The sequence below is a fragment of the Calonectris borealis genome, chromosome 14 (assembly GCF_964195595.1).
Source record: "Calonectris borealis chromosome 14, bCalBor7.hap1.2, whole genome shotgun sequence".
NCBI classification, from domain to species: Eukaryota; Metazoa; Chordata; class Aves; order Procellariiformes; family Procellariidae; genus Calonectris; species Calonectris borealis.
Window position 1 is genome coordinate 16,688,367 of NC_134325.1, and position 25,659 is coordinate 16,714,025.

Below are 25,659 nucleotides of genomic sequence, written 5' to 3' on the forward strand. Positions count from 1 at the left end.
GAGGCTTCAAGCAATATCTTGACTTCCCAGTGTGCCTTCGCCCGTACAGAAATGCCTACAAGTGGTTTACTAATCCCCTCCAGTTTGAAGCCGTTATTCCCACCTCCAACGTCAATGTCATCACTAATGGTAGACCTGAAGGTGCCACCAGGTGCCTGTCTAAGTAACAAAATGGCAGTGTACCCTACCTTGGTCTGCCACAGCTTCGATATTCACTTTGAGCTCGTTTGCCATGAAGCCAATAACTGAGAAGATGACAAAGCCTGCAAATATACTTGTGGCACTGTTGGTACATGTGACTATCAATGTGTCCCTGAAAAGAAAAAACAAGAAGCCATCTCACCTTGTTGCAATACATGCAAGGAAGGTTTTGTACACATTTCAGGACTCTCACGAGCACACACGTCCTGTGGGAACGCTGATGAAGGTACACTTTTACACTGATCAGGTACGTTTGATGTTGACCAGAGATGACAGAAGCCTTCACACCACCGCCAGTCATCAGCTGTGCAAGTTTCCATCACCCGCGTGCCATATAAGAAGCCACAGGCAGGAGGATAAGCACTTCTGCTCTTGGCCTCTCCGAAGAAGGTAGCAACGATGACGTGATTTGTAACGCAATGTTTTACGCTTTGCCTGATGTGGGTATCTGCTCGCGATATTACATATGGACTAACCACCACCGTCCAGGTAAGATGATCTTTGTCCTGTGTCTTTCTTGTATTTATACACAAAATTTCAGGGTTAAGCTTTCTGTACCTTGCAGCACTCACTTAAACGCCTGCCCATCTGTAGAGGATTCCCTGGTACAATTTTCCGTTGGTGGTGGTGGTGTTAAGGGAATCTCAAGAAATCCGTACCTGAATGTCATACTATACTGAGTAAGTACATGTGACTTGACAGGAAACCAGCCCTCATGATCCCCATCCATAATTATTATATTCTTGATAGGATTTTTATTTTTTCTTCACGATACGTGTGTCCAGAAGACTTCTCCTTAAACTACTGCAACTTAGGAACAAACACTTTAAATGTTTGTAGGGTTTTTTTTTTTAAGTTGGCTAGAATTACTTATTCCTACTGCTATTTGTTTGTCAGGAACAGAAGGAAATACAACCTGAAAAGCTGTCAAGAACCTCACTGAGCTGGCAAACTTCTGGCATCTCTAACACAGCATCTCTTAATAGGAATGATTAGATTAATTCTTCAGGTCTACAGAAAAAATGACCATGTTCTGTTTGGAATGATCCTGTGTTAATCTTCTTCCAAAACCCAAATAAGTTTTAAATAAAATATTTTTGGTATGCATTATGAAGTTAATTTATGTAAATTTACTGCAATTATAGATTATTTAATTATGTTTAAAATGAATATGTAACTGAAAACTACAATTTTATCTGCAGTATTAGAATGTAATGAATACAAAAATTGAAACAGAAAATAGTCATGCTGCATTTCAGTACTCAAGATGTGTTGTAAAATTAAAAAGATTAGAAGTAACTAAGCTTTTCTAATTATTTCTGCTTCAGTCTCCCATATCCCTCTCTAACATAGGTAAAGCATGTATTTAGTATTAGATCTGCAAGATTTTTATACTTCATTACCATATATTTCATTCAAAATTTCCATTAACATTCTCCAAACTCCACAAACCATTGCTAAATTAATGCAGAAAGATAGCATGACGCTTCTCCCATTTTTTGTCCTGATATTCATCAACAAAAAAAATCAAAGCCCAGGACAAGCATTTTCAAAAATAGGACCCAAAGGATAGCTGGGTGGGAGTTACTGAGTACGCAACGCTGCTACTTATTCATCCATATTTTAGGATAATTATATTAAATTACTTTTGAACACTAGTAGGAAATGGTTTTGAAATTCCTTTTTGAAATCCTGATCCACATTTCTTTTTAAAGGTAAGTATTTTGTATACAGTACTTAGCAGTTATAGGATCTGGGAGTTCAAATCCCAACGAGCGTGGTGCTTTAAAGTCCTGATTCAGGAAAGATTTTCAGCATGCCCTTGGGACAGTCCCTGTACATGCTGGTGGCTGTCCTCAATCAGCACCTCTGTCACTGCAGGAATCAGTAAAGGTTTGCTGCAGTAGAAACAAGATTGGCTTTAAAGACAATAAAATAGCAGTGAAGCGTTCTACTAATGCCACTTGCTTTTTTTTTTTCCATCTGCAAACATTTATCTGGCAGGCTTTTCGATGAAAAGCTATACTATAGCACCAGAACAATGACTTTTTTTCCTGGTAAAAATAACATTCAGTGATTTCAAATAAAAGTGATTTTAAATTTTACAACCTGAAATAACTTTGTACATGTAAAACCGCAATAAGAGTAATTGGAAAAGATAATAGCATTTAGGAGAGACAGGAATCACATATATAGAAATCGGGTGTTAAACTCGCGCATGTCTCACAACGGCAAACTTCATCCCATTCTACACATGGGTTGTCCTTCAGCAGGGGCTGCCAACTGGCACCGTTTCATAGCACTGCTCACAGCTGTTGACAGCTTCCCAGATTGGCTTTCAACCCAAACCTGCTCATTCTCACAATGAAGAGCCAATAGGGACTATAATAAGCCTAAGGCTCATCTTGAGACTAGTAGATTAGGACCTGGGGAGTAGATACAATACACAAAACCAAGAAAGATTAAAGAAACGGAACAAACAAACAAACCAAAACAAAACAAAACAAGGACAGAGGGAGAAAAGCAGGACAGAGGGAGAAAAGCAGGACAGAGGGAGAAAAGCAGGACAGAGGGAGAAAAGAGGAGGGTCTTTCAAACCAGATTTCTGCAAGTTGGAAGATGACTGGTTTTGGAGAAGACCTGTTTACTGAGACCGATGGGTTTCACTCTCACGTACCTGTAGCAGTTATTATGGAATTTGTTGTAAGAAGAGAGAGTAATTAGACCTCCCCATGCTGCAGATAAGGAGAAGAAAATCTGAGTGGCAGCATCCTTCCAAACCTAAGATAGACAGGAGAGGAAATAGCATTGGCTTCAGGAAAGAGTATTAGAAAGACCAATAACACTATTAAATGTTACTGTTAGGGGATTAACACATAAGTAGTTTAAATGAACTGTAGAGCAATGGATGTCAATAAAACATTTAAAAGCAAAATCCTGTCCCGAAATACATAGTGCCCATTTGATGAGGAGTACTGTTCTCGTTGAGCCCATATAAAATGACAATACCACCTCGGCCGTATACGGAAGGCACAAATATTCAAACTGTATTGCTTGATACATTCAGTTCACCTACATTCAGCAAAGAAAATACCAATCAAGAGGAAAAATCTGCATCGGGTGCTGATGGTTTATCCACCAGTGGTCCTAAATAATAATTTATCTTTGTGATAAAAGTAACAACCTCAGTTTGCTTGATGCGCTTCTTATGAATGAGATTACGTTAAAATTAGGGTAAGTTTCTGTCATGACGTGTACATGAAACAGCATAGTGTAAGTTAGGGTTATTTAGACACCAGGGCCCAGTTTCCTCCCATCAGAAGAAAAGACATGTTCAACCAAGTCTCTCCTATAAAAAAACAACAACAAAAAAAAACCCAAACAAACAAACAAACAAAACCCAAAACCACCAACGAAACAGCATCGTTTATTCTGTAACAAAGTTCTTCAAAGCCTTAAATGCATTTAGATAAAACACTTCTAAATTGCCTGGAATTTCAAAGGAGGTGGTCTTACCTATCACTTGCAAAATGTTCAAAGCATTGGTATTCCTATTCACAAGCTTTCCTACAAAGTCTGATTTTCCACCCAAGTCCACAGTGCAGAAATGGAGATAAATGTACATGCACAGATATAGAGGTGGACCTACACACACACTAATCAGTTTGAAGATATTACTGAAACACTACTTTAAAAGTTACCAGCCAGCAAGCAGTCAATCTTTCATCTAGCTGAGTGTAATATACAGCTCTTAATTAATGTTAAAACGGCAAATAAAAATAAAAACAAAAGCTCGCCTGAATATTATCGAACACTTACCCAGGGTTATACAGATACTTAGTGTATTCAGACAGCCCCATTTTGCAAAAGGCAACAGTTCTCGCCTTCTTTACTGCACAATGTGGGATCCAAAAATGGTCATATTTAATGCAAAATTAATTTCTGTATTGTTTGCAAAAGATTTAATACTCCCATCACCAAAGGATCAAAATACCCATTATTGCAGAGATATTAAGGAAATTGAGATGTGCACAATTCATCCAGGAAATTGTTTTCAGCTTTAATTATCAATCTATCAGTGTGATATCACACCACTATTGATAGAGGAAAAAATCCCTTAGGGGAAAAAAACACCAACAAAAACAAACAGTAAATTTCCTGAGGTGTTACTAGAAATCCCTCTTAAACTTCCCAGGAAAAGAGTCTGAATTGTAACTCTCAGCTCAGGCTCCAGTTAAGTCTCCAAACTCCTAAGACTGACCAACAAGGGCGCTCGTGTGCCATGTCAGACAAATATATGATCCATGGGTGGATTTATATCTGGTTTATTATGTGTATTTTTGGAATATGTTTTACTGGTTTCCTTGGCAACAAATGGCTTTTTAGAAATCAGTTGAAATCATGCGTGAGGCAGCAGAGCTGAAGCTCCATCTCATACAGTCAATGCTTGAAGAGCAAAGCCAGGTACCAAGTCCCTTAATTCTGTCCTCTCCTACACAGCAGGTAGCCTTGTTTCTTACAAGGCAGGTAGGATAATGATCACAGCTATTCTCTGTCAGTATATGTGCTATTGGGGAGTTAGTTTATAGTTTAGGATGTATAATTTGATTTTGTTTAATGTCTCATATGCATTATGCAGAACGATCTTGGCTCAATGAGTAAAATACACCTATTCAGAGCATTTCTCAAGAAATGCAGATAGGTTTATTATGATGCCTATTAAAAGCTTCATGTGCTTGTTCAAGTCAAGGCAGCATCCATCAGACACCAGCGTATGAAAATCTATACTTCCTTTTTAATTCCCTATTTTCCATATGCACCTACTCCAAGAGATTCAGGTGAAATATTAAATGTGAAGTAAATACCCTATCTATAATAACATATGTAAAAAAAAGGTTATGTGCACACAAATAAACATCCATTGCAATAACACTCCATGTAAGATGAAGAACAAGTTTCCACAGACGACAATGCTGCCTCTGCACATAGAAAATGCTTGCAAGAGACATTAAGAAATCTGTATGAATTATTCACCCTAGCAGACTTCTAAGTGCAATAATAAGCCCACCATAGCATCAATGAGCTTCTCCCACTTTGGTGTGATGAAATACCAGATTCCAGCTCCCGCTCCAGGTAGAGTTACTCCTCTTATAAGAAGGATGATGAGAACTACATAGGGGAACGTAGCTGTAAAGTACACCACCTGGACAGACCAAGAAAAAAGATTATTGAAAGGGCTTATTTGGTTGTATAAGAAGAGAGGGGGGGGAAATACAAGTGCTACACTATCGCCTGAAGAAAGCAATTACTCAGGCTCAGAGACAACAAGGTTATTTCCCATGAAATCTGAAATTTTACAGCTCTTCTTGCTGCTGGAAACAGGACTAATATTAATAGCAACAGAGGTAATAGCTGGGGTTCTAGACAGAGAGGGGAAGAAAAAGCAAGAAAGAAAGTCTGGAGAGGAACAATAGGAATTTATAGCTAAATGAAAATACCACTTTTGATCCTTGCTCAGAGTAAACTACCACAGCTCAATGGAAACGAAATGAGCAATGCCATTCAATACCAATTCAAGTTCTGATTTTTTCTATATATTTCTCTGTATTTAACTAAGCTTAAAGATTTTTTATTACTCTTCATAATTACGTATCACCATGAAAATATTTATGGTCCCAATGCAAAAAAAAAACCCAACAAAACAGTCAGTCAGCGGAACAACCCAGATAGACCTAATCATCATTATGTCTAAATACACAACAAAGGTTGGGTGTTTAATGTCTTAATAATTATCCAGTACAGAGCAGAGCTCTCTCTGTGGTCAAATAAAATGGCTAAATCATAACCAGTTAAGCTGTACACTCTACCCAAAAGCATTTCAAATCCTTTTACACTTTAACCGCTGAATCTTACAGGGACCAGAGTCATCTGAGCTGATTTTTGAAACTGCTTTCCCAACTCTCTCCTTGCTGTTTCAAGAGGCGTTTCACGAAGTTGCCCCAATGAATTTTTGTGCTGGGGATATACTGAACTCATCTATGCATAAATACAGGTTTTCCATCTCTGACACCAAGGAGTGACTAATTTTCTGGGCCACAAAGGCTCACTTAAAAAAATATCTATTGCCACATTCAAACCCACTTTATTCTTCTCTACAACTTCTTTTTCTTGGCTCTGGCCTTTCATGAAACAGTTTTTCCTACCACACTAAAGTAGGGGAAAAAAAAAAAAATCTCAACTTTCCCCTGGCCCTCTGAGTCTCTGGACTTTCTGATAATTCCCAAGCTATCTCACAACAAATGTTGTCAGCTTCTAGACGCAAAGGGATGGCTTGGAATCAGAAACCCTGTGCCCAGCTCTAGAAAATTCATAGTTATCTCTGCATATCCACTATCTTTATCCCAGGAAATATCTAGTTATTTTGCTCCAGTTTTTTTATCTTTTCAGCCTACTCTTTGTAAATAAGCCAGATTTAGAATTATAGAATAGAATAGTTCGGGTTAGAAGGGACCTCTAAAGGTCATCCAGTCCAATCCCCCTGCCATGGGCAGGGACATCTTCAACTAGATCAGGTTGCTCAGAGCCCCGTCCATCCTGACCTTGAGTGTTTGCAGGGATGGGGCATCTACCACCTCCCTGGGCAACCTGTGCCAGGGTTTCACCACCCTCATTGTATAAAATGTCTTCCTTATATCTAGTCTGAATCTACCCTCTTTTAGTTTAAAACCATTCCCCCTTGTCCTGTCGCAACAGGCCCTGCTAAAAAGTCTGTCCCCATCTTTCTTATAAGACCCCTTTAAGCACTGAAAGGCCGCAATAAGTTGTCCCCAGAGCCTTCTCTTCTCCAGGCTGAACAACCCCAACTCTCTCAGCCTTTCTTCACCGGAGAAGGAAGGCTTTCTTCATTTATGCTATGTCATCATCTAGCATTTTAACCTGCGTGCTAATTGCAGCGGCATTGACGGAGAAGTCTCAGATATTGCAGGCCTGCAGGTTTCACAAAAAAAAAAACCACCCAAAGCAGTGCTGTTGCTGAAGAAAAAGCTGCATTTCTCTGCTCAGACGGCTGCCTGGCCAATTCATGTGCCTGTGCTTCCATGCCAATGAGAGGACATGCTCCCCCTTGGCACAGTTGCTAGTTAGGAGCCATGGCAGAAAGCTGCAGATTTGAGGGGCCAGGGAGAGAACGACATGTGAGATGTCAGAGGGACGGAGCGAGGAGCTGGGTTACCGCAAAGAGGAGGTTTAGGAAGATGGCACACAAATATTTGGGAAAAGAGGATACACTGTCACCGCTCACACTCACCATAGACCAGTTTAAATTTGGTTCTGATTTTAAAATATGTTACTTAACATCTTAATTTACATCACAATTTCCCTGGTTACAGCGAAACATCAGACGACTGCAGAATTTTAATGAACACCACACAGAATAGGGAAGGCTGCTGAACGCACCTCTTTTGCCATCCAACTGCTGAGCGCAGCTCAAGGGCTCATTTTAAACTTAGTGAAGATTAGGGAACAAATGCTGAACCAAAATTATCTTTTTTTATGTTTTGGCTAGACAGGAAAACACAGACAGGAAAAAGGCTTTTCATTAATAATTAGCCATTTACTGCAAATAATTTTCAGTAATTCACTGCCTTAAACAAGAGTGTGATTCCCCTAAAGCAGCACACTGCTTTCTTGCAAGTGTACAATCACAAATATTTTCCTTACTTTTCCTGATGACTTGATTCCTTTAGCAAGGGAGGCATATACAATCACCCAAGCTAGGAAAAGAGATAGTGCCAAGGGCCATCTAATCTCACCAGGATATTCAATCCCTGCTGAAATCTTCAATACAAAGTACCTAAGAATAAAAAAGAAATTTAAAAAAAAAATTGTGAAAGGAAAAAAATTAATAACAGCAACTGCAGGCAGTAATTCAGTGCAAATTCCTACAGTATTTTGTTTTGCTTCAGCGTTCTCAGCGGTTTCTCTAGAAGGTTCCAGTGATTCTCACCATGTATTATTTTATTTATCTGCATTGCAGTAGTAGATAAAAATGCCAGGCATGGGCCAACACCCCAGCTGTGCTAAGCACCGCAGGAACAGAGCACAAATAATCCAGTGCTTGAAATTTAGCTTTCATCATTCCTACGCATAAAAAAATTGGTATCATTTGCTGTCCTTTACTATTATATTTCTAGACTTCCAAACAGTGATTTGTTGTCTGTTACAGTGGATTTTAGAGAAAGATTAACATAACATCTCTAAACAAAGAAAGGTCTTACTTGAAGTATTCTTCACTTCCACTGACAAACGTTTTGTTTCCTTCACTGGTGAAGTTAACCATGGTCAAGTTTGGATAGGCACTCATACAGAAAGTAGAGTTCTTGATTTGTATTTTTGGGTGGTCACTAATAATGCAGGAATCTAGGAAGAAAAGAAAACAAAGAGAAAAATAACTTATCTAGATCTTTTTTTTTCAGGTCGGGTGTAAAATAATAAAAAGCATTAGATCACCCACATTACTTGAACTTTTGTTCTGTGGTAGATTTCTGGACCACCTTGCTTACAGAAGCTGGAAGGGTCTGAGAGAACTAGGTCTTCAAATATCTCATGATTTTCTCCCTTTCTCCCAAAAGTCGTAAAGAGAGGCTGAGGAAGTGACGGAACTTCTGCCCGCCCCCGGGAGCGCTCACTCCCCCTCTGGGGATCACCCCACTCGGGGGCAGGGGCCGGTGTGTAGCCCCGGGCCGGGATTAGGGAGCGCTGAGGGAGTCCCGGGGAGCCGCCCCCCGCTGGCAGCTCTTCCAGAGGGTGTTTGCTCGGTTTACTTTGCCGCTTTTCAGGTCATTGCATTGTTTGGGACGTTTGCAAAAAAGGGTTTTGGGGTTTTTTTTTCGTTAAAAATAAGCCTCGCTAAAGCCCAAGAAGTTGTCTTTAACAGAAACCAGAGGCTGCCAGCTATAGCATTTTGTTCCATGCTTTCTCCCCTAGACAGAGTTTTTACCAGAAAAGAGAAGAAAAAAAAAAACAAAAAAAAAACAAAAACAAAAACGGTTGGGCTTTTTTTAGCATTATAGTTGAAAAATCCCATTTATCCTTGATGAGGAAAAATTTAAACAAAAGGTGGGGGGAAGCGCCCATGTGATGCAGATCACTTCAAAGTGACTTGGGAAGCGACAGTTCCTCCGTGCTGGGAACGCGCCCGGCCGCAGTCAGCCGCAGTCTCCGCTAGCATCTCCCAGGGGCGCAGCTGAGCCAGAGAAAGCTCTGGAAACCCACCACGGCCACAGAGGAAGAAGAAAAGGAAGAGAGAAAAAAAAAAAAAAAAAAGAAAGGAAAAAAGCATGTCCCAACTTACCTAACAAAAGTTTGTTTTTATCTTTACAGTCTGGTGTGTTCCACGGGTTGTTACAGGAAGCCCAAGGGAGCACAGGTACAAAGGACGCGAAAAGGTAGAAAAGTGTGTAGCACAGAATAATATTGTAATATATGGCTATTAGAACCGAGATGATCAGCATTGCAATGCCGCAGCCTGAGAGAAAAGAGAGGGAGAGAGGAAAATAAAGCCGTTAATCCCAGGCGGAGGAGGGGAGCCGCAGCGGGTCCCGGCGGCTGCAAAGCAACAGCTTCGTCTGGGGCAGGTACACAGCGCATCCCCCACCAGAAAGGCCTCCACCCGCAACGACCGCGCAAGTTGCGCGCTAAGAGCCGCCCGCGGGGCGCTGAGACACCAGCGGGAGAGCCCGTAGCATGCGGCTGCGCGCCTGCGGACGCGCTGCGGAGCGGGGGCGCAGGGCGGCGGTGCTTAAGCCATGCAAGAGGGGGGGTGCAGGTCATGCTCCCCAAAACCGGGCCGGCTCCTGCTCCGCTCACCTTGCAAGGCGGGGATGGCTTTCCAGACCGACACGGGCCCCTGACTAGCAAACTGCCCCAGGGAGACTTCCAGGAAGAAAATGGGGATCCCAGCTAGAGCCAACATCATCAAATAGGGGATGAGAAACGCACCTTGGGGGGGGGAGGAGGGGGAGAAAAGAGAGAACAACCTGAATCATCGCGCGGAGGGGCCGCGCCTCCCGCGGGCTGCTCCGCTTCGTTCATCACATCGGGGTGAACTCGCCTCCCTCCGCGGCCCGGTGCGGAGAGCTCCGCGCAGCCCCCGCGGGGCAGCGCCCCCGCCCAGCACCCCCGTGGCGGTTGCAGACTGGGGACGGGCTCTCCTCGGGCCGAAACGGGTCCGTTTCTGCCCGTGATACCGGGGACAACTTACTCAAGACCTGCGGCTATTAAAAATTTCTATTTGTTACCGATTCCCGGTGCCCCCGGGAGGGGGGAGCAGCTTTCTGCATCTCCAGTATTTGTTCGAGACAATACTATTGTTAAATGAGTATTTTAACACCTCCCACTTACAAATTCTTACATGTAAAAAGAAAAAAAAAGCTTACCTCATTTTTAATTTTTTTTAAAAGAATGATTTTGGTTTTAAATCTCTAGTTCTCTCACATAAAATAGTTCTTAGAGCCTCTACACAGTTGTTTTCAATGCTCACAGCACCAACATGCCCTGCTGATAGTCCTGCGCAGAGGGAAGAGGCTTACAGCTGCAGTAGGGTGTAGCAGTAACACCCACCGGTTCTCAGTTTAAATCAGAGCCTCTGTTCCGAGAACCTCCGCAAATAAACTTTTTCTTCCGCTTGTAAATTACCAACGGCACAACTCCTCTTCCAACTTTTCCTCTCCTCCACTCTGCTGAGCAGCATTCGCTCTATTTCAAACGATTATTTTTCAGTCGGGTCACTGAGAGATTTAAAAGAAATCCCCCAAACTTCACAAAATAACATAACGTCTCGATTAGGGTTCAAGCGTCCTCGTGTGACTTTCCCGACTCGAAAATCCCTTGTATCGCCCTCTCCTCCCTCCGCTTCCCCGGCCCCACCGCTCGCGGATTCAGACCCGATCGCGTTTAAATTAGGCGAAGCGAGGGGGCCCGGAGCCCTCGCTCCGTGCCCAGGCGCGATCAGCCCGGCTCTTCATCTTCCTCCCTCTCCGGCCAGCACGGATGGCAGGTGTTTTTAAGAAAAGAGCTACCTTCTAACGAAATCTTGTCGGAGCTTTCCTACTTTCAGAGCTGACCGTCAGAAAAACCCAGCGAGACTTTTCCCGAAGTCGCTGGTGGTCTGGAGGTGCCCCCGGGCCCCGGCTCCGCCCGGGGCTTGCTGCCCGGCTTTGCCAGGCTAAGCGGGAGCCGCCGGCCCCTGCTTCCCTCGTGTTTCTCCCTGCCAAAAAGGCAGGAGCCGGCTCAGCCACGTACGGTACTGCAGGTAGAGAGACAGGAAAAAGCCATCATACCTCCCCCATTCTTAAAGGCCAGGTACGGGAACCTCCAGACATTGCCCAGCCCCACTGCATAACCCACCATGGAGAGGATGAAATCCAGCTTGCTAGACCAGTTCCCTCGGGCTTTATTTTCATCCCCTACATCGTCTTCCTAAAAGGGGGAAAAGGGGGAGAGGGGAAAGAGAGAGATCGGAAAACAGCCACTTTTGCAAACAAGCATCGCGGTGCTGCGGCTGCCGCGTTCACCGCAGGGAGACCCGGCGAGCAGCGGCCAGGGCGGGGGGGACGGGACACCCTCCCCTGCAGCCCCCCCCCCCCGCCGCTGCCCGGGTTCTCTGCTGCCAGAGAAAACAGCAGAGGGTTTTTTAAACCCCGGCCCTTTCTCAGGCTGCTCCCGAGGGAGAGGAGGCGGTGACTGCAGCCCGGGGGGGGCTGGGAGGGGGGGGGGTCAGTCCCCGCTGCCCGGGCACCCCCCGCCCAGCTGGCTCCTCCGGGGGCGAAATGCGCAGGGCTTGGCTCGACGGCTCCCTTCCCGGGGACTCCGGCCACTGCAATGCGCATCTCCCGGCGGTGCTGGCATTTACACAGGGCCTGGGGGGCGAGGGGAGGGTGCGTGGCTCCTAATTCCCCGGTGCACGGGAGGTCCCATGGCCCTATCTAGGGAGCGGAGCCCGCGGTGCCCTTGGACGGGTCAGGACCGACCGCCGGTCCCCAGAAAAGCCCGCGGGGGGCCAGCCCTTTCTCCCGGCACACACGAACGAAGTGAAAAACCGCTTTTACAGAATGAACTCGCCCCCCTCCCCTCTTTTCAGGGTAAACCCAGGTACGCGGGAGGGCAGGGAGAGCGCGGGGGGGGGCCGGCGCTTTCCCGGCCCCGCACCGCGCCAACGGCCAACCCCTCCCGGGGCGCAGGGCCAGGGTCTGGGAGGGCTTGATGTCTTGTGGGGTTGGTTTGATTGATTTTGCCTTATTTTTGGTTACAGGCTCCAAAGCATTCAACCTCCAGGGGCTCGAGCAGCCGGCGGAGCCTGAGGAGGGGCAGAGCAGGGCATCCTTTCGCAGCTGATGCTGGGGAAAGGACCCGGCCTCCTGCGGGGAGGAGGAACCGGGGTACGCACAGGCCGGACCCGGCTTATACGGACAGGCACGGCTGAGTGAACGCATTGGAATTAGCAGGGAACTATTGATTGTCGTTTATGCCCATATTACGTTATTAGCACTCGCCAGCAGTACAGCACTCGATCTAAGACCCTCCCTCCCCCTTCCTCCTTCCCCCCAGCCCCATCCCCGACTGATTCGGACCTGATTTTAGCGCTCCAGCCCCAAATCGGCGCTGAGTGGCAAAGACCTCCCACTCCCACGAGCTGAAAGAGGGGGAAGAAACCCTGTAAGGAGCCAACTTACCCCCTCCACTCTGCCGGGAAGAACGGAAGTGTTGCCATCTGTGCCCAGTACCACGGTACTCTGGCTCAAGGTCACCCAGGCGCCTTTGGCGTTGTTTCGCTCCAGTGTGCTCTTACCAAGGTTTAGATTAGCGTCCCCGTCTGTGCTTTGCAAAGCGGGAATTTTGCAGTGAGGGATAGCAGCTTGCCCGGCGGCCCCCGCCCCAGGGGTGTTCTTGCACGGAAAGGTTTCCACAGATTCCCTCCGGAGGGTGGAGTTGGCTTGCACCGGGGTGCTGCTGAGCTTGCAGATCCCGACTTTGGTCCTCTCAAAATCATTTGGTTTAGCTTCTTCGGAGGGAAGTGTTTTGTTGTCGTTAGAGAGGGATCGGGGAAGCCTGGCCATCGCGGCAGGGGCTTGCGATGGGGCATTCTGCGGCTCGTTTTCGGGGCTGATTCTTACAACTCCTGCACCTTCATTGGGTCCAGGAGCAACGGTTTCAGGACTGTTCACAACCTGCTTGCTCATATCCCTTTGACTGGTGTAATCCTAAAATGACAACGTCACATATTTTACCAAAAGGAAAAAAAAAAAAAAAAAAGGTTGGGACTGCAGAGATTCTAGGAATTTCTTTCCTCGTGCACAAAAGGCGTGCGCTAGAAAATCTGGATACAAAGTATTGCAGAATTTCGAAGTACCCCGGCTCGCCTGCTCGCCCTCTCATTCAACGTTAATATTCTGGGAGAGAAAACAGTAAGGTACACAAAAAACTCAAAACAAACAAACAAAAAACCGCACCAGCGTCTGCAACCCCCTAACTCGAGTTTAAATAAGTGTTTCTGCAGCACTGCGCCGCCAGACCTCGTTAGATTTCACATCACGACTGTAGGATGCTCCCTTCGCTATCACCAGTGTAGAAAGATTCTTTAATTTTACGCCCCATTTCCTTTCTGTCATTCAACAATGCACATCGGCTCTTTTTTTGTTGTTTTTTAATATATATAGGCAATAGACAAGCTGCCCTGTAGGCAGCCAGAGATGTTAAAAAACAAGCGAAATAGCGCTGGTGAGCATTTCTGAGCTGGCTGCCACCCTTCAGCAGCAAGACAGTGAAACGCAAAAATAACCACACCACCACAGCGGAATTAATGCCAATAACAGCTAGCTTTCCCTATTCTTTTTCTTACATTTTCGACTCGCACACCTCTAAAGATTTTTAAGCATTCCTGTATTCACTAAACAGATTACTGACGACACTCCCACCCCCCCCCCCGCCTTTCCCTCCAGTTTAAAATTATATTTTAAAATGCACCTTCTTTTTATGCCTTAAACAACCCGCAGACAAACCCTACCTTTCCCATCAGTTTAATATTAGCTTTACAAATACACCTCCCTCTTAGAAGAAGGTTTCACAAAGCCACCCGTCACTCTTCCCGTTGCAAGTTTTCTCTTCGCCTTAACCCCCATCTCCCAGCGTCGGGGATAAGACCTGCAAGGACTCGGACTCTATCCAGCTGCACCTCGGGGTACCACCGTTTCCCCCGCGCCCCCTTCCCCGGCAGCAGCCCTACCCCGGTCCGCGGGAGGCTTCCCGCGTGGGCTCCGCGGAGAGCACCGCGGAGAGCGCCGGCAGCACCGCGGCCAGCACCGCTTCCCTCCCTTCAACCCTTTTCAATATCAAAGAAAAGCAGCACTTACCATGTCTTAAATAGCCACAGATAGACTCGGTAGAGGCAAAACCAGCAGGACAGGCAATTGACAGACTGGATTTTGCCCAGTCCAGAGCAAAGCTTTCTATACTTCCTTGGAAAAGACTGGGTTTGCGTCAGTGCATAGCAAGGTGCCCTTCGTTTGACATTTTCTTGATAATAAGAGTTTGATAAATCATTACCCTTGGTTTCAGGTTTTAAAGGGACAACGAGAAGCCAGAGCGCCGGCTAGCTGTCACTCACGCGGGAGTGGGATTGCGTGTTCCCTGTGACTCATATGGGGGCTGATCACTAAACCAAATCCAGCAAGAGCACGGAGGAACTTTCTTGCTGGTAATTAGAGGGAACATGTGAGAAACACGTACTACTGCACCCAAAGCAAGAGAGAAACGGGGAGAAACCTTCCATTTCTACCCCTCTCCCCCCTCTTGTAGCGATTCATCTCTTTTTTTTTTCTGCATTTCTGCAGTTCACAGTTGGATCAGACGTTATAATAGCTTTTCTATATATATAAATAATATTTTTTTATATATATATCTCCACATACCTATACACAGAGAGAAGTTCCCTGTGTATAAAGTACACAAACACATTTTAATTGTGTCTTCCTTGTTCTCGTTGCACCAGACAACACTATATCGTCTATTTTTACTGTTCCTCCTGGGGGGAAACCCTCAGTCCAAATTAAATTAAAACGATACACACAATAAAGCAATCTTCTCTTTCATCAAAACTATCTTAAGAACAGTTAAGTGGGAGCAAAGATGACGGCAACCGCAGTCAAGTTGTTGGTGTTCTTCCCTCACCCAGCAAAGCATTTATGTTTGAGAATTGGGGTGGAATTACTCATCATTAAAAGTCAGATGTTAACCCAGAATCTTTTTTTGCAACGAAGACATTCACCCATAATCACCTCTCCTAACTGTTACTTGCTATTTGAGGGGCTTTCTCAAAGATTTGTTGCGCACAAGGTAACTTTGTTCACGCCGACAAAAATAAAAAACGCGCTGGCAAATCGGGATGCTCCCCAAGCAGCCTCCCCAGTTGTTTCAGCGTCAGAGATGCTGTTCCTCCGCAGACACTCTGCTAGCGTCAGCTTCTCCGGAGAGTATTTTATATTTTGGCGTAAGCAATGTGAAGTGTGCGCCTGTTCGGGGGAGGGGGCTAAACTCGCCAGCACCACAGGCATTTCTTGTACGTCCTTGATTTTAGGGGTTACTAACGTTTGTTTCAGCGGACAGAGTAAATAAAATAAATAATAAAAAAAAAATCGCAGTAGCCCAGACAATTCTGCAAAGCCTCTGGCTGCCCGGTGCCGTCAGGAGCAGGGGACCGGAGAGCTTTGTTCCACTGCAGGCAGCTGCCCGCAGCGCCAGGCTGCGGCTCGGCGTGCGGGTGGAGCTGCGGGGGCTGCCCACCTCCGCCTGAACCCAGCCCCATTCCTTTACATTACACCTGGTCATTGCGGATGTAAGCAGAAATTCGCCTGCAAGGATTATTAAAAGCACCACGAAAAGCAAGGTGATCGGGGCTAGCAAAGCAGAACACTGAAAATCGTTGGGGTTTTTTTTTTGCAGAAAAGATCACCCCGTCTCCCAACTGAAAAATGCTTTCGCCTTAGAGCAGAGCTTCAGAGCATGTTTATAACATAGCTACCGTTAACTTATTATGCTGTTCCTTAGAACATATACAAGCATATATTATAGGTATATAATTATAATATGCACAAACAGTTATTTTTACACATACACACTTTAGTACACACTGTATGTGTAGATTGTTGTATGTTCCTCTCTTCAAATACACTCGTCTGCCTCTCTTCTACCATATACTCTCCCCCGGTCTATTCAGAATGCGAGGGGCACACACAGAAGCTAGTTTTACTGTGGACGGGGAGAAATCAGTGGTATTTTGCAGTGTTTCCTTCTCAACGCATCCTCCAGCCGCAGAACAATCTGTTCGGAGCCAGGGATGGGAGCAGGGTCGTTAGCTCAGCTATGCTGCCCTTCAGGTTACATTAATGCCTCCAAAGGACCAAATTAAAAGCGACAAGGCAGCGGTCCAAGAAGTATTTTGGTCGCGAAGACCCCCAAACCGCTTCTAGATTCACAGGGTTGACTTATTTTGGGTTTTTTTCCCAGAAAACTGACAATATTCATTCTTCACGTTCTTTTCTAAGCGATATTTTTGCTTTCTCCATCAGCACTGAAACGTGAAATCGAAGTTTCACCCCTGGAAAAGAGGAATCGATCTCTTTTACTTCCAGAAAAGGCAAGAGCACCCCTCTTTCCCCTGCACCCCGGGGAAGGGCGCTCTCGCTGGGGCACGGCGGGAGGCTCCCGCTGGGGACCGGGGCCAAGGACAAGAGGGAAACCCACAGAGAAACACGGCTCGGATTCAAACATTTCCCCTTATCAACAACTCCCGTCGCCGGCTAGCGAGACTGCAAAGCCGAGCTTCCCCAGCCCCGTGCTGATCCTGCCCTTCTCTTCCCACGCAGGGTTTCAGATGGAGACACCTGCCCTTGGTGGAAACTCCTAGTTTGGAGTGATGGTTCCTTTCAAAAGCAAAACAAATCCTTCCAACGTGCGGTTTTAACTACCAGTAAGTTCATTAAAATGACTTTTCTGAGCTCTTTCTTGGTTTCTCAACGCAAACGCCTGTCCCGGAGGCGAACGGTCCCTCCACAGCCCCGAGCACGTACCTAAGGCATCAGGGAAAAGGACCTGGCTGCAGCTCACACCAAACACGCACCAACCTCTCCCTCCCTCGGGGGGGTCACCCACCCCCGACAGAAGCCAGCCCTGCCTGGATGGGTCCCTGCCTGCTTCCCAAAGCCGTGGCCATCGGCACAGCCCCCCGGGGCCGCCCACACCGCCGCGGGGAGGGAGGGCGGCTGCTTCGGGGTGGGGAGGCTCGTGGTCTTTCCAAAAAAAGGGAAGACCCCCCACCCCCCTTCCCTTCCCCGAAACAGCCCCCTTGGGTCCGTCTGCTTGCGGTGATCCCCCCGCGGACTCAGGGCTGCCCGCAAACCGGCGCCCTCCGCGGCCTGCGGAGCGGCCAAACAAGTGCCTCCGTCTTAATTACTTTGTCAAAGATGAAAAATAACGATTGATTTATTTTTCTTCCCTTGCTCGCCATCCCCCCTCTTCCCCTACCCCCTCTTCGCAGATAAGCAAATGCGCAAACGAAGCGGCGGGGGAGCTGGCAGCGCGGGAGGGGGCATCGGACTGTGCCGGGACCCCCCGGGCACACACAGCCCCCTCGTCCCCCTCTCCCTCATAACACGCACTTTCCTGCCTTTACGCCGCATTCGTGCCGTGCCTCAGCGGAAAAAAAAAAAAAACAACAAGTCACGACGGGAGCAAGCGATGACACCCCAAACACGCCGACAGACACCCACGCAGTTCCCATCCCTGCGCTAAAATCCCTCGTTCTGGCTACTTTATGACTGGGTTAAGCATTGCAGCTATTGATCTTAAACCTGCCTCCTTCTTCCTTCCCACTGGAAAGTTTGCCTAAAATGGATGGAGGCCGTCGCAGCAAGAAACTGCACCTCTTCCCCGCCTCGTTTCCTCCCGGGACTTCCAGCCGCAGCCTTTGCAACCTCCGCAAGTGCCATGCTCCGAAGTCACAGCTTGTCCCGGGGTCCTCACTTAGAAGAGGAAATCAGCTTGTGTCAACCAATTCACACAGCACATTAATTCATGCAACTAGCGGGAGGTTTCCTTCTTCCCTCCTCTCCTTGGTCTCACTTTTTTTTTTTTTTTTTTATTTTGCAAATCCAGAGGAAGCCGCTTAGGTGGGAGTTCTCCCCAAGACGGCCATTTAAACTCTTTTCTCCTTTAAAGCTAAAAGGCAAATACAATGGTAAGGATCAGGAAGGGTGTGAAGACCTGGGGGAACGCCTTTAAATGCCCAGTTAAGATGGCACTTGAATAGCCTTTCCATTAAAGGTAATTAGATTAGAGAGATGTTAAACGTTAGCTGTGAAATGCACTGATTCAATCTGTTCCGCGCACTTTGAGGATTTGACTTGCGGTCAAATGCATTTTTCCCCTGACCGTTAGACTTACGGGTAGGTGACACTGAATTCAGGCAAGTCCCCAGCAAGTGCGAAGAGCTCTTTCTGCAGCTCAGGACAGTCTCATTTGCAGCCCGAGAGATGGGCAGGTCCCCATCGCTACTCTGAGGGTGCAGAGCTGCAAAGCGAACCTCGAGCTGCTCCCTGGGGAATAAACCTGCCCTCACCCAGGGCTTTGAAATCTTGCAGAAGAATTCCAGTTTTGGGTAACATGGAAATGTTAATATATTTATATGTGCCAAAAAGATTATGGCTTTTCTCATAACTATGTTTTTAACCACTGACATGATTTAACTACAGCAATACATAATGCAAAGCCAAGAACAATATTGTATTCACTCAGCTGAGTTAGAAATCAAAACCAGCAAAAGCGGGTATCAATAAGCCAGATCTTGCCAAGTGATACTTGACCTTCACTTTCCTCTATTCCCCTTTTCATTCTAACTATATGTGTGGATTTTTATAGCCTTAACTTAACTGAACAGTTTTCCCATGCAGAGAGCATGGACCCTTTCTTAAGACAAAGATGCACCTTATCAGGCTGCAATATTTTGCCCCTCTCAGTTAATTATGTCCAAATAATGAAGAGACTGTAAAATCTTTCAAGTGATAATTACCTGTTATTTTTCTCCTGTGAAATGCCTCAGGCTCATCCTGCAATTTATTAGCTCCACTGTACACTTTCTGATGAGCTTGCTTCCAATTGCCTTAACCTACATAACTCACTGGATGGCCCTTGGATTTGCAGATAATTGTCAAAGTCTGGCATCCTCATTGTGAAAAAGGAGTCAGTTCCCTGAGAGATTTAACTCCTTCAGTGGAGACCACTGTAAATAACAGAAAATTAAAAGAAAGGGGGATCAGGTGGAGGGAAAACAGAAGCATCTGGAGGAAATTCCTGCACCACTGGCCAGGCATTTATGCTCCTAACAGCTATTTAACCCATACATACATCTTTCTTCATTTGTCCAGATATTTTCCTTAACCACAGGGCATAATCTCAATATAAGGCATAATAAACACGTTACAATAGGACATGGCTTTAAAAAAAACCCACATATTTAATGAAAAATGATAAGTAGGTGCTCTTTAGAGCTCTAAATATATTTCCGTGATCTACCGCGTGCAATCAAGTCAAGGATATTTTTTCTGGTGCCACAGTAAGTTCCAGACTCAGCCTAGCCCAGCCACTGAACTCAACACTTCTCCCTATTCAGGTAAGAATGTACCTGTCCTTACATTGCAAACAAGATAAATACATCTTTTTGAACTACTGGTGCTCAAAACTGGATTAAGAGCAGTAGCTTTTTCTAACTGTACAAGTACATAGTAAGTAGGGTTAGCACAGAGAACAGACAAATAAGCCTCCCTAAATCCATGCCGGCTCTGTGCAGGGAGAGCTGCAGACACAACACATAAAGGAGTGCTCTGTAGAGCAATCCAAGTGCTTCTGGGTGTCATCAACCAGGTGGCTTTATCTCAGTCTTGGCACAAATCTAAGAGGGGTGATGGACAGCGGCTGTGGGACAGAGAGGCTGGAACAGAAGCAGATCCTGGCTGTGAGAAAAGCGCAGCAGAAGCCCCGGTACCAGATACAGCAGGTCAGGGAGACAGGGACAAGGAACTGCACGTGGAGGGACACTGAACCCCAGCACGTTCACAGGGGAGGTTCGTGCCTAAACCACCTGCAAGGTGGTTTTGCTTGGCAAGTGGGGAAGTTTTGGAGCACACAGACTCATTGTTCAGCCGTGAAGCATCAACTCAGCTAAATTTCAATATTAATAAAGGGAAAGAAACTTAATAAACATACTAATGTAAGGCAGGTCATGATAGTAATCTGGATTTCCGATTGGGGAAAAAAAAAAGAAAGCCTTAAGCTTTTTCTGCGGTCTCTCACAAGAAGTTCTTGGTTTGTTTAAACCAGAGTGCTCCACATCCTTTTTTTTTTCCTCTTTCACTGTGAAAGGGAAAATCCCCCAATACACAGTGAATTGGGTATGGCGATTGTCACACAGAGACAACAAAACTTCTGTGATTCTTCCGTCAGCATGAAAAAATCCCACATTTCATCTTGCAGAGTGCCAGATGAAGAAACCCACTTGTTCAGGGTCGATAAGTCAACCCAGTGTTGGGATTTAAGTCTAAATCAGTGAGTGGTTTGTAGGACATTCCCAGGAGCAGTGAACTTTTAAGGTTATAGGTTAAATCTAACTTTATTTTGGCTGAAGAATAATTGCTAGGGGCAAATTTTCAGCTACAGCTTCTCTCACTGGGACACACATTTGGAGGACATTAGTAACAACTCACTTTCCTGAACCAAACTGGTCCTAGTGTACTTGGAGTATACTGGTGGAAACGCTTCACCTAATCACGTTCTTCCTAGCAGACTCCCAGTGTAAGTCCAGGCAGAATTCCTATTCCGGGGTCGAAGCCTTGGGTACGAGTCAGCCGGGTATGCCAACACTGTGGCAGCTGGGAACTACCCCGTGGTTGAGGAACAGAAGATGGGGATATATTACATAGCCACTTTTCAGCTCCATTACACCGTCAGATGGCTCAAAGGGGCTGGCATCACAGCAGAGAATCTGGCTTACAGCTTGTGCACATGTGGCTGTTATTCAAAGCCTTCTCAGCTGTTAGTCAAAGCTCCATAATCCCGTAATGTCTGCACTTCACTAAGCGCAGACCTATGCTCTGTAATCCCACAGTGGTTTTTTTGGTCATGCTGAACTAGACTTGAATTGTAGCATATCTTCAACTTTAAATCTGAAGAGACACCTCCAACAATCTTCGCATTAAAAAAATTACATTACAAGCACTATTTTCTCCCCAAGACAATCTGTGCATTCCATTTAGGGTATTGGATTTAAAACAAAGACATTGTATTGCCTAAAAACAGTTAGAAAAAGCAAGTAAGCTTCTACCAGTTTACATATTGAAATCAGGTTTAAGCATTCCCTTGAGCATAAATCTCCAAGTAATTAGGATGACACTGCTCTCCTAAGGTACGAGATTCATTGTTTAAATGAGCACTTTGTTAATTCCTATGGTTCATCTTCCAAAATTCTGCGTAGCTTCAACACTGAGCTCCAAATATCATCAATGCCTTGGTCATATGAAAAATTCAAGGTGATCCACCATCTAAGGGGATGGAAAACTGAAGTCAGACTTCAGTGTCAAGACCGTTTTCTTATTAAGCTTCCCAGCTCACTCCTACACTTGTCAGTGAGACGGTAAGAGACGCGAAAAAAGATCACCAGAGGTATTTCAATAGCTAGTTTCTCCTGAGTACCTTTTTCATTTCATCTTTCTTTATCCTTTCCTAATAAAGCCACATTTATCTGGGATGCTCAGAGGATGTTTTCTCATCACGCTGCAAAGAACTTAACAAAATATAGCGAAATACCATCATTTCTTTTCTGCAGCTAAAGAAGCAAACAGGCCCAACACAGACAGGCAGCGGATGAAACCGGAGAAGGGAGGAAGCTACCAAGGATAACGCGAGGCTGGAGCTCTGCCACAAGCCTCCCAGGTGACCTCAGGCACATCACTTCAACAGAGGGTTCGAATGAACGTGGGCAGTAATCTCCGTCCTCTCTCCTCCTGTTCAGCAATATATTCTTCTGAGGTCAGGTCTGACTCCAAGGACTTAAACCAGTTTCATATCCCCTTGTGCGCCCTCTCAGTAGAGAGACCAGTAGTCTGGGATAAAAGCATTTATCTGAGTAACTTTAAAAAGTATTAGCCATCTTAATTTTAGGCAAATGCATGAGTATAAAGTATCATTATGCTGGCAGCCAGGATGAGGTTTCACAAGTTTAAGGAATTAAACCCTCCCCACTCCTCCAAAAACCTCTTTCTGTCAAGCGTTAACTGAAACTAAAATCAGTACAAAAACCTATGAATGACATAGACATATTGATACATATTTTCATAGTCTCTATAAATATGACACTGCAATATAACTATGCCTCAAGGCCCCTGTGCCATGGTTAACCCATATTATGCTTTCCAAATTCAAAGAATCATAGAATCATTAAGCTTGGAAAAGACCTCTAAGATCATCAAGTCCAACCGTCAACCCAACACCACCATGCCCACTACACCATCTCCCGAAGCGCCACATCTACACATCTTTTAAATACCTCCAGGGATGGTGACTCAATTGCATCATACCGCTAGAAAACCTTCCTCAAAACTTCAGCAGTTTTAGCACCTTGGCATTAAATGTCTCCTTTCCGATCCGGCAATTCATTTATTTCTTGTCCCAGAACATCAGCTGACGTGGATTTATTGGCATTTTCCCTTCACCAAAGCATCCCACACTGACACCAGAGATTAACTTTATGTCCAAAAATAGCTGGACGTTGTTAGGAAGCAATCTGAATCAACAAAATCAGAGTACTCAGACTTGTAGGGAAAAAAAAAAAAAAATCTATTCCAGCAGCCACTTCAACCCTTAATAACATGCTTTAACTTGGTCAGCCCTGAACAGGTCAGGCAGTTGGACTAGATAATCGCTGTAGGTCCCTTCCAACTGAAATACTCTATTCTATTCTATACAGATCCCGAGATCAGGTAATGAATCAAGTTGAGTTCAAAGCACACGAGAAAAAGAGCCTTTTGTCCAAGGTAACAGTCGCCCAACTTGACTGATTACGTAGAATTACGAAGAAGTCAGCAATATTCTATAGCTGAAAGACAGAATTCATCCTACAAAGGGATTTGAAGCAATCTAAAAGCAGTTTCAAAATCATGCTTGGTAGACAGGCAAAAGGGACTATAAATTAATGGAGAAATTGTGATATGGGAAGTTACGTGCAAAAAGTAAAGTTTACCATCTGCTCGTGGTCTTTAATCGTCAAGTCAGTTAAGTGACATTAGCGCAAGAGGAACAGATTCAAGAGAGTAAGATTTAGCACCACAGCAGCCAGTGCTCCCTATGCTGGGGTCTCAGATCTTCGTCTGTCTGAAACTGGAAGTTAAATCTTAGACAGCAAGAACCCAGAGAGAGCCCAATGACAAGCCTACCTCCACCCGCTGGCAAAGCAGCTCAGTTGTGCTTTTTTAAAGTTCTTGTTTTCCTCATGACCCAACATTTTGCAAGTAGACATGGCAAGAATTACTGTCATTCATTCAATCATTCATTCAGTGTCTGAACAGCAGCTTAGGCCACCGGAGATACAGGCTGAATTCTCACCCAGCCCTCATGCATCTTTGCCCCCCTGCCTATTTTGCAACCCTTTTCTGAAGGCCTACCAGCTCAAGCTTGTAGATCATTGCCATGTACTTCTGACCAGAAAGGCAGCTAAAGGGGCACCATTTTAGATACCTCATATTTTCCATGTGGGAGTGTGGATGAGATGGGAGGCCTCAGCAGCCTCCCTGGCTGAGCGACCCACCACGGATTCACTCAGACTCTCTGGATTCAGGCAAAGCCCATCATCGCTGCTCTACCCATCGCAGGCGTGAAAGTCAAATGGTTCCTTTCCTCTTCAGAGGAGGTTTGTGGGTTTTTTAAAAAAGTAATATTTAAAGTTTCATCTCCTTTACTCTTCTCTACCTTGAGATAAATGGCCTCAGTCTTCATGGCTTCCTTAACAATCAGCTTTTCTAGGTCTTGCTCGCTTTTATTTACCTGTATTTACTGCAATTGTTCCATCTCTTCCTGAAATATCACGTCCCAAGACACTTACACATCTCTAGCTACAAACAAAATTAAATACAACTTCTAAAGCATTTAAAGATTTTTAAATGTGGTTAGAATTTAAACAGTGGTTTTCAGATAAGTTAGGTGCCCATCTTTGCTTAGACATTTTAAAAATCCATCTTACTTCAAGACAAAGCTTTACAATGAAACTATTTAAATCATATAAACAAGCTCCCCCTCTAATTTTCTTCTTTTAGATATTTGCCTTTTTAAAATACGTCTAATAACACATGAGTCAGAAAACTAAGGTGTCTATTTTCAGTTTGAACTTACAGATTTATAAGCAAATCTGTTACTGGGTTTTGGGGCAATGGTAGCAATATGCATCACAGCTACCAGTTCACATATTATTTAAACATACTAAAATATAACTCAAATCGCATGCATTTGAAGCATAATTCTCATATTTTAACAATACGGCTGCCTTCGTTATTGCACTTTGCATTTTACTATAGTTATGAGGCTTACTTTTTCTAAGAGATTTTATTCTAAAGGTAGAAGAACCTTGCTTGGTGCCATGTGTGTGACTGGCTTATTGGCTTGGTGTGATTGGCGATTGATTTCATCTTTCATGTACCTCTGCGTATATGTTTTCCTCTTCAGATGCTGTAAAAGCAGAAGAATCATATTACTTGTGAAAGACAATCATAAATATTCATAAACAGACAATTTTATACATAATACTTTTCAAAGTAGTTTTGATATTTCAATCCAAACTTGCAATTATTTTCATGGGAGATACTCCTAACATTTGAATAAATGTGTCAACTAAAAAGCGTATTTTAATACATTTGTGTTCCATGACAAGATATGATGAAGGGGTTATGATTACTTTCCGTCCCCCTTGCACAGTTTTTAAGGAAACAAGATATCCCACCAAATTCTGCTTTGTCGGAGGCTGCACATTAAGGACTTTGCTGAAACTTAGCATCTAAGCATCTCCAGATATCCGTTCTGCAGAATTGTAGCTTTTTATAGTACAGGCTTCAGGTATAGTGGTTCATCGAGTGACACTACGAAGCATTTTTTTCCCTCTCCTTTTTTTCTTTTTTTGCTTAAAGTGTTTTACTCTGCTGCTTTGAGCCTAACCCTCAGTTCTCTTCAAGTTGATAAAAAAATCAGAGGGAAACCTATAATTCACACACCTGCAACTCCTGCATCGTGACAATAATGTCCCTCTTGCAATCATAAACACATCCTCCTTTAACTGCAACTGGGCAAATGGATAGAAGAGACGTATTTAAT

At 44.8% G+C, this 25,659-nt stretch overlaps 1 protein-coding gene across 1 annotated transcript in view; it reads right to left on the minus strand.

The window, feature by feature from the left end:
• SLC6A5 (solute carrier family 6 member 5) overlaps positions 1 to 14,140 on the minus strand; it is a 32,496-nt gene extending 18,356 nt beyond the window's left edge. The window contains exons 1-9 of the mRNA XM_075163308.1: positions 12,933 to 14,140; positions 11,541 to 11,679; positions 10,069 to 10,200; positions 9,554 to 9,727; positions 8,478 to 8,619; positions 7,921 to 8,053; positions 5,270 to 5,404; positions 2,879 to 2,982; positions 189 to 313 (exon numbers count right to left, since the gene is read on the minus strand). Of these exons, the coding sequence (XP_075019409.1) occupies positions 189 to 313; positions 2,879 to 2,982; positions 5,270 to 5,404; positions 7,921 to 8,053; positions 8,478 to 8,619; positions 9,554 to 9,727; positions 10,069 to 10,200; positions 11,541 to 11,679; positions 12,933 to 13,439 (1,591 nt within the window). The 5' untranslated portion in view covers positions 13,440 to 14,140. The remainder of the gene's footprint in view (positions 1 to 188; positions 314 to 2,878; positions 2,983 to 5,269; positions 5,405 to 7,920; positions 8,054 to 8,477; positions 8,620 to 9,553; positions 9,728 to 10,068; positions 10,201 to 11,540; positions 11,680 to 12,932) is intronic.
• Positions 14,141 to 25,659: the final 11,519 nt, after the last annotated feature.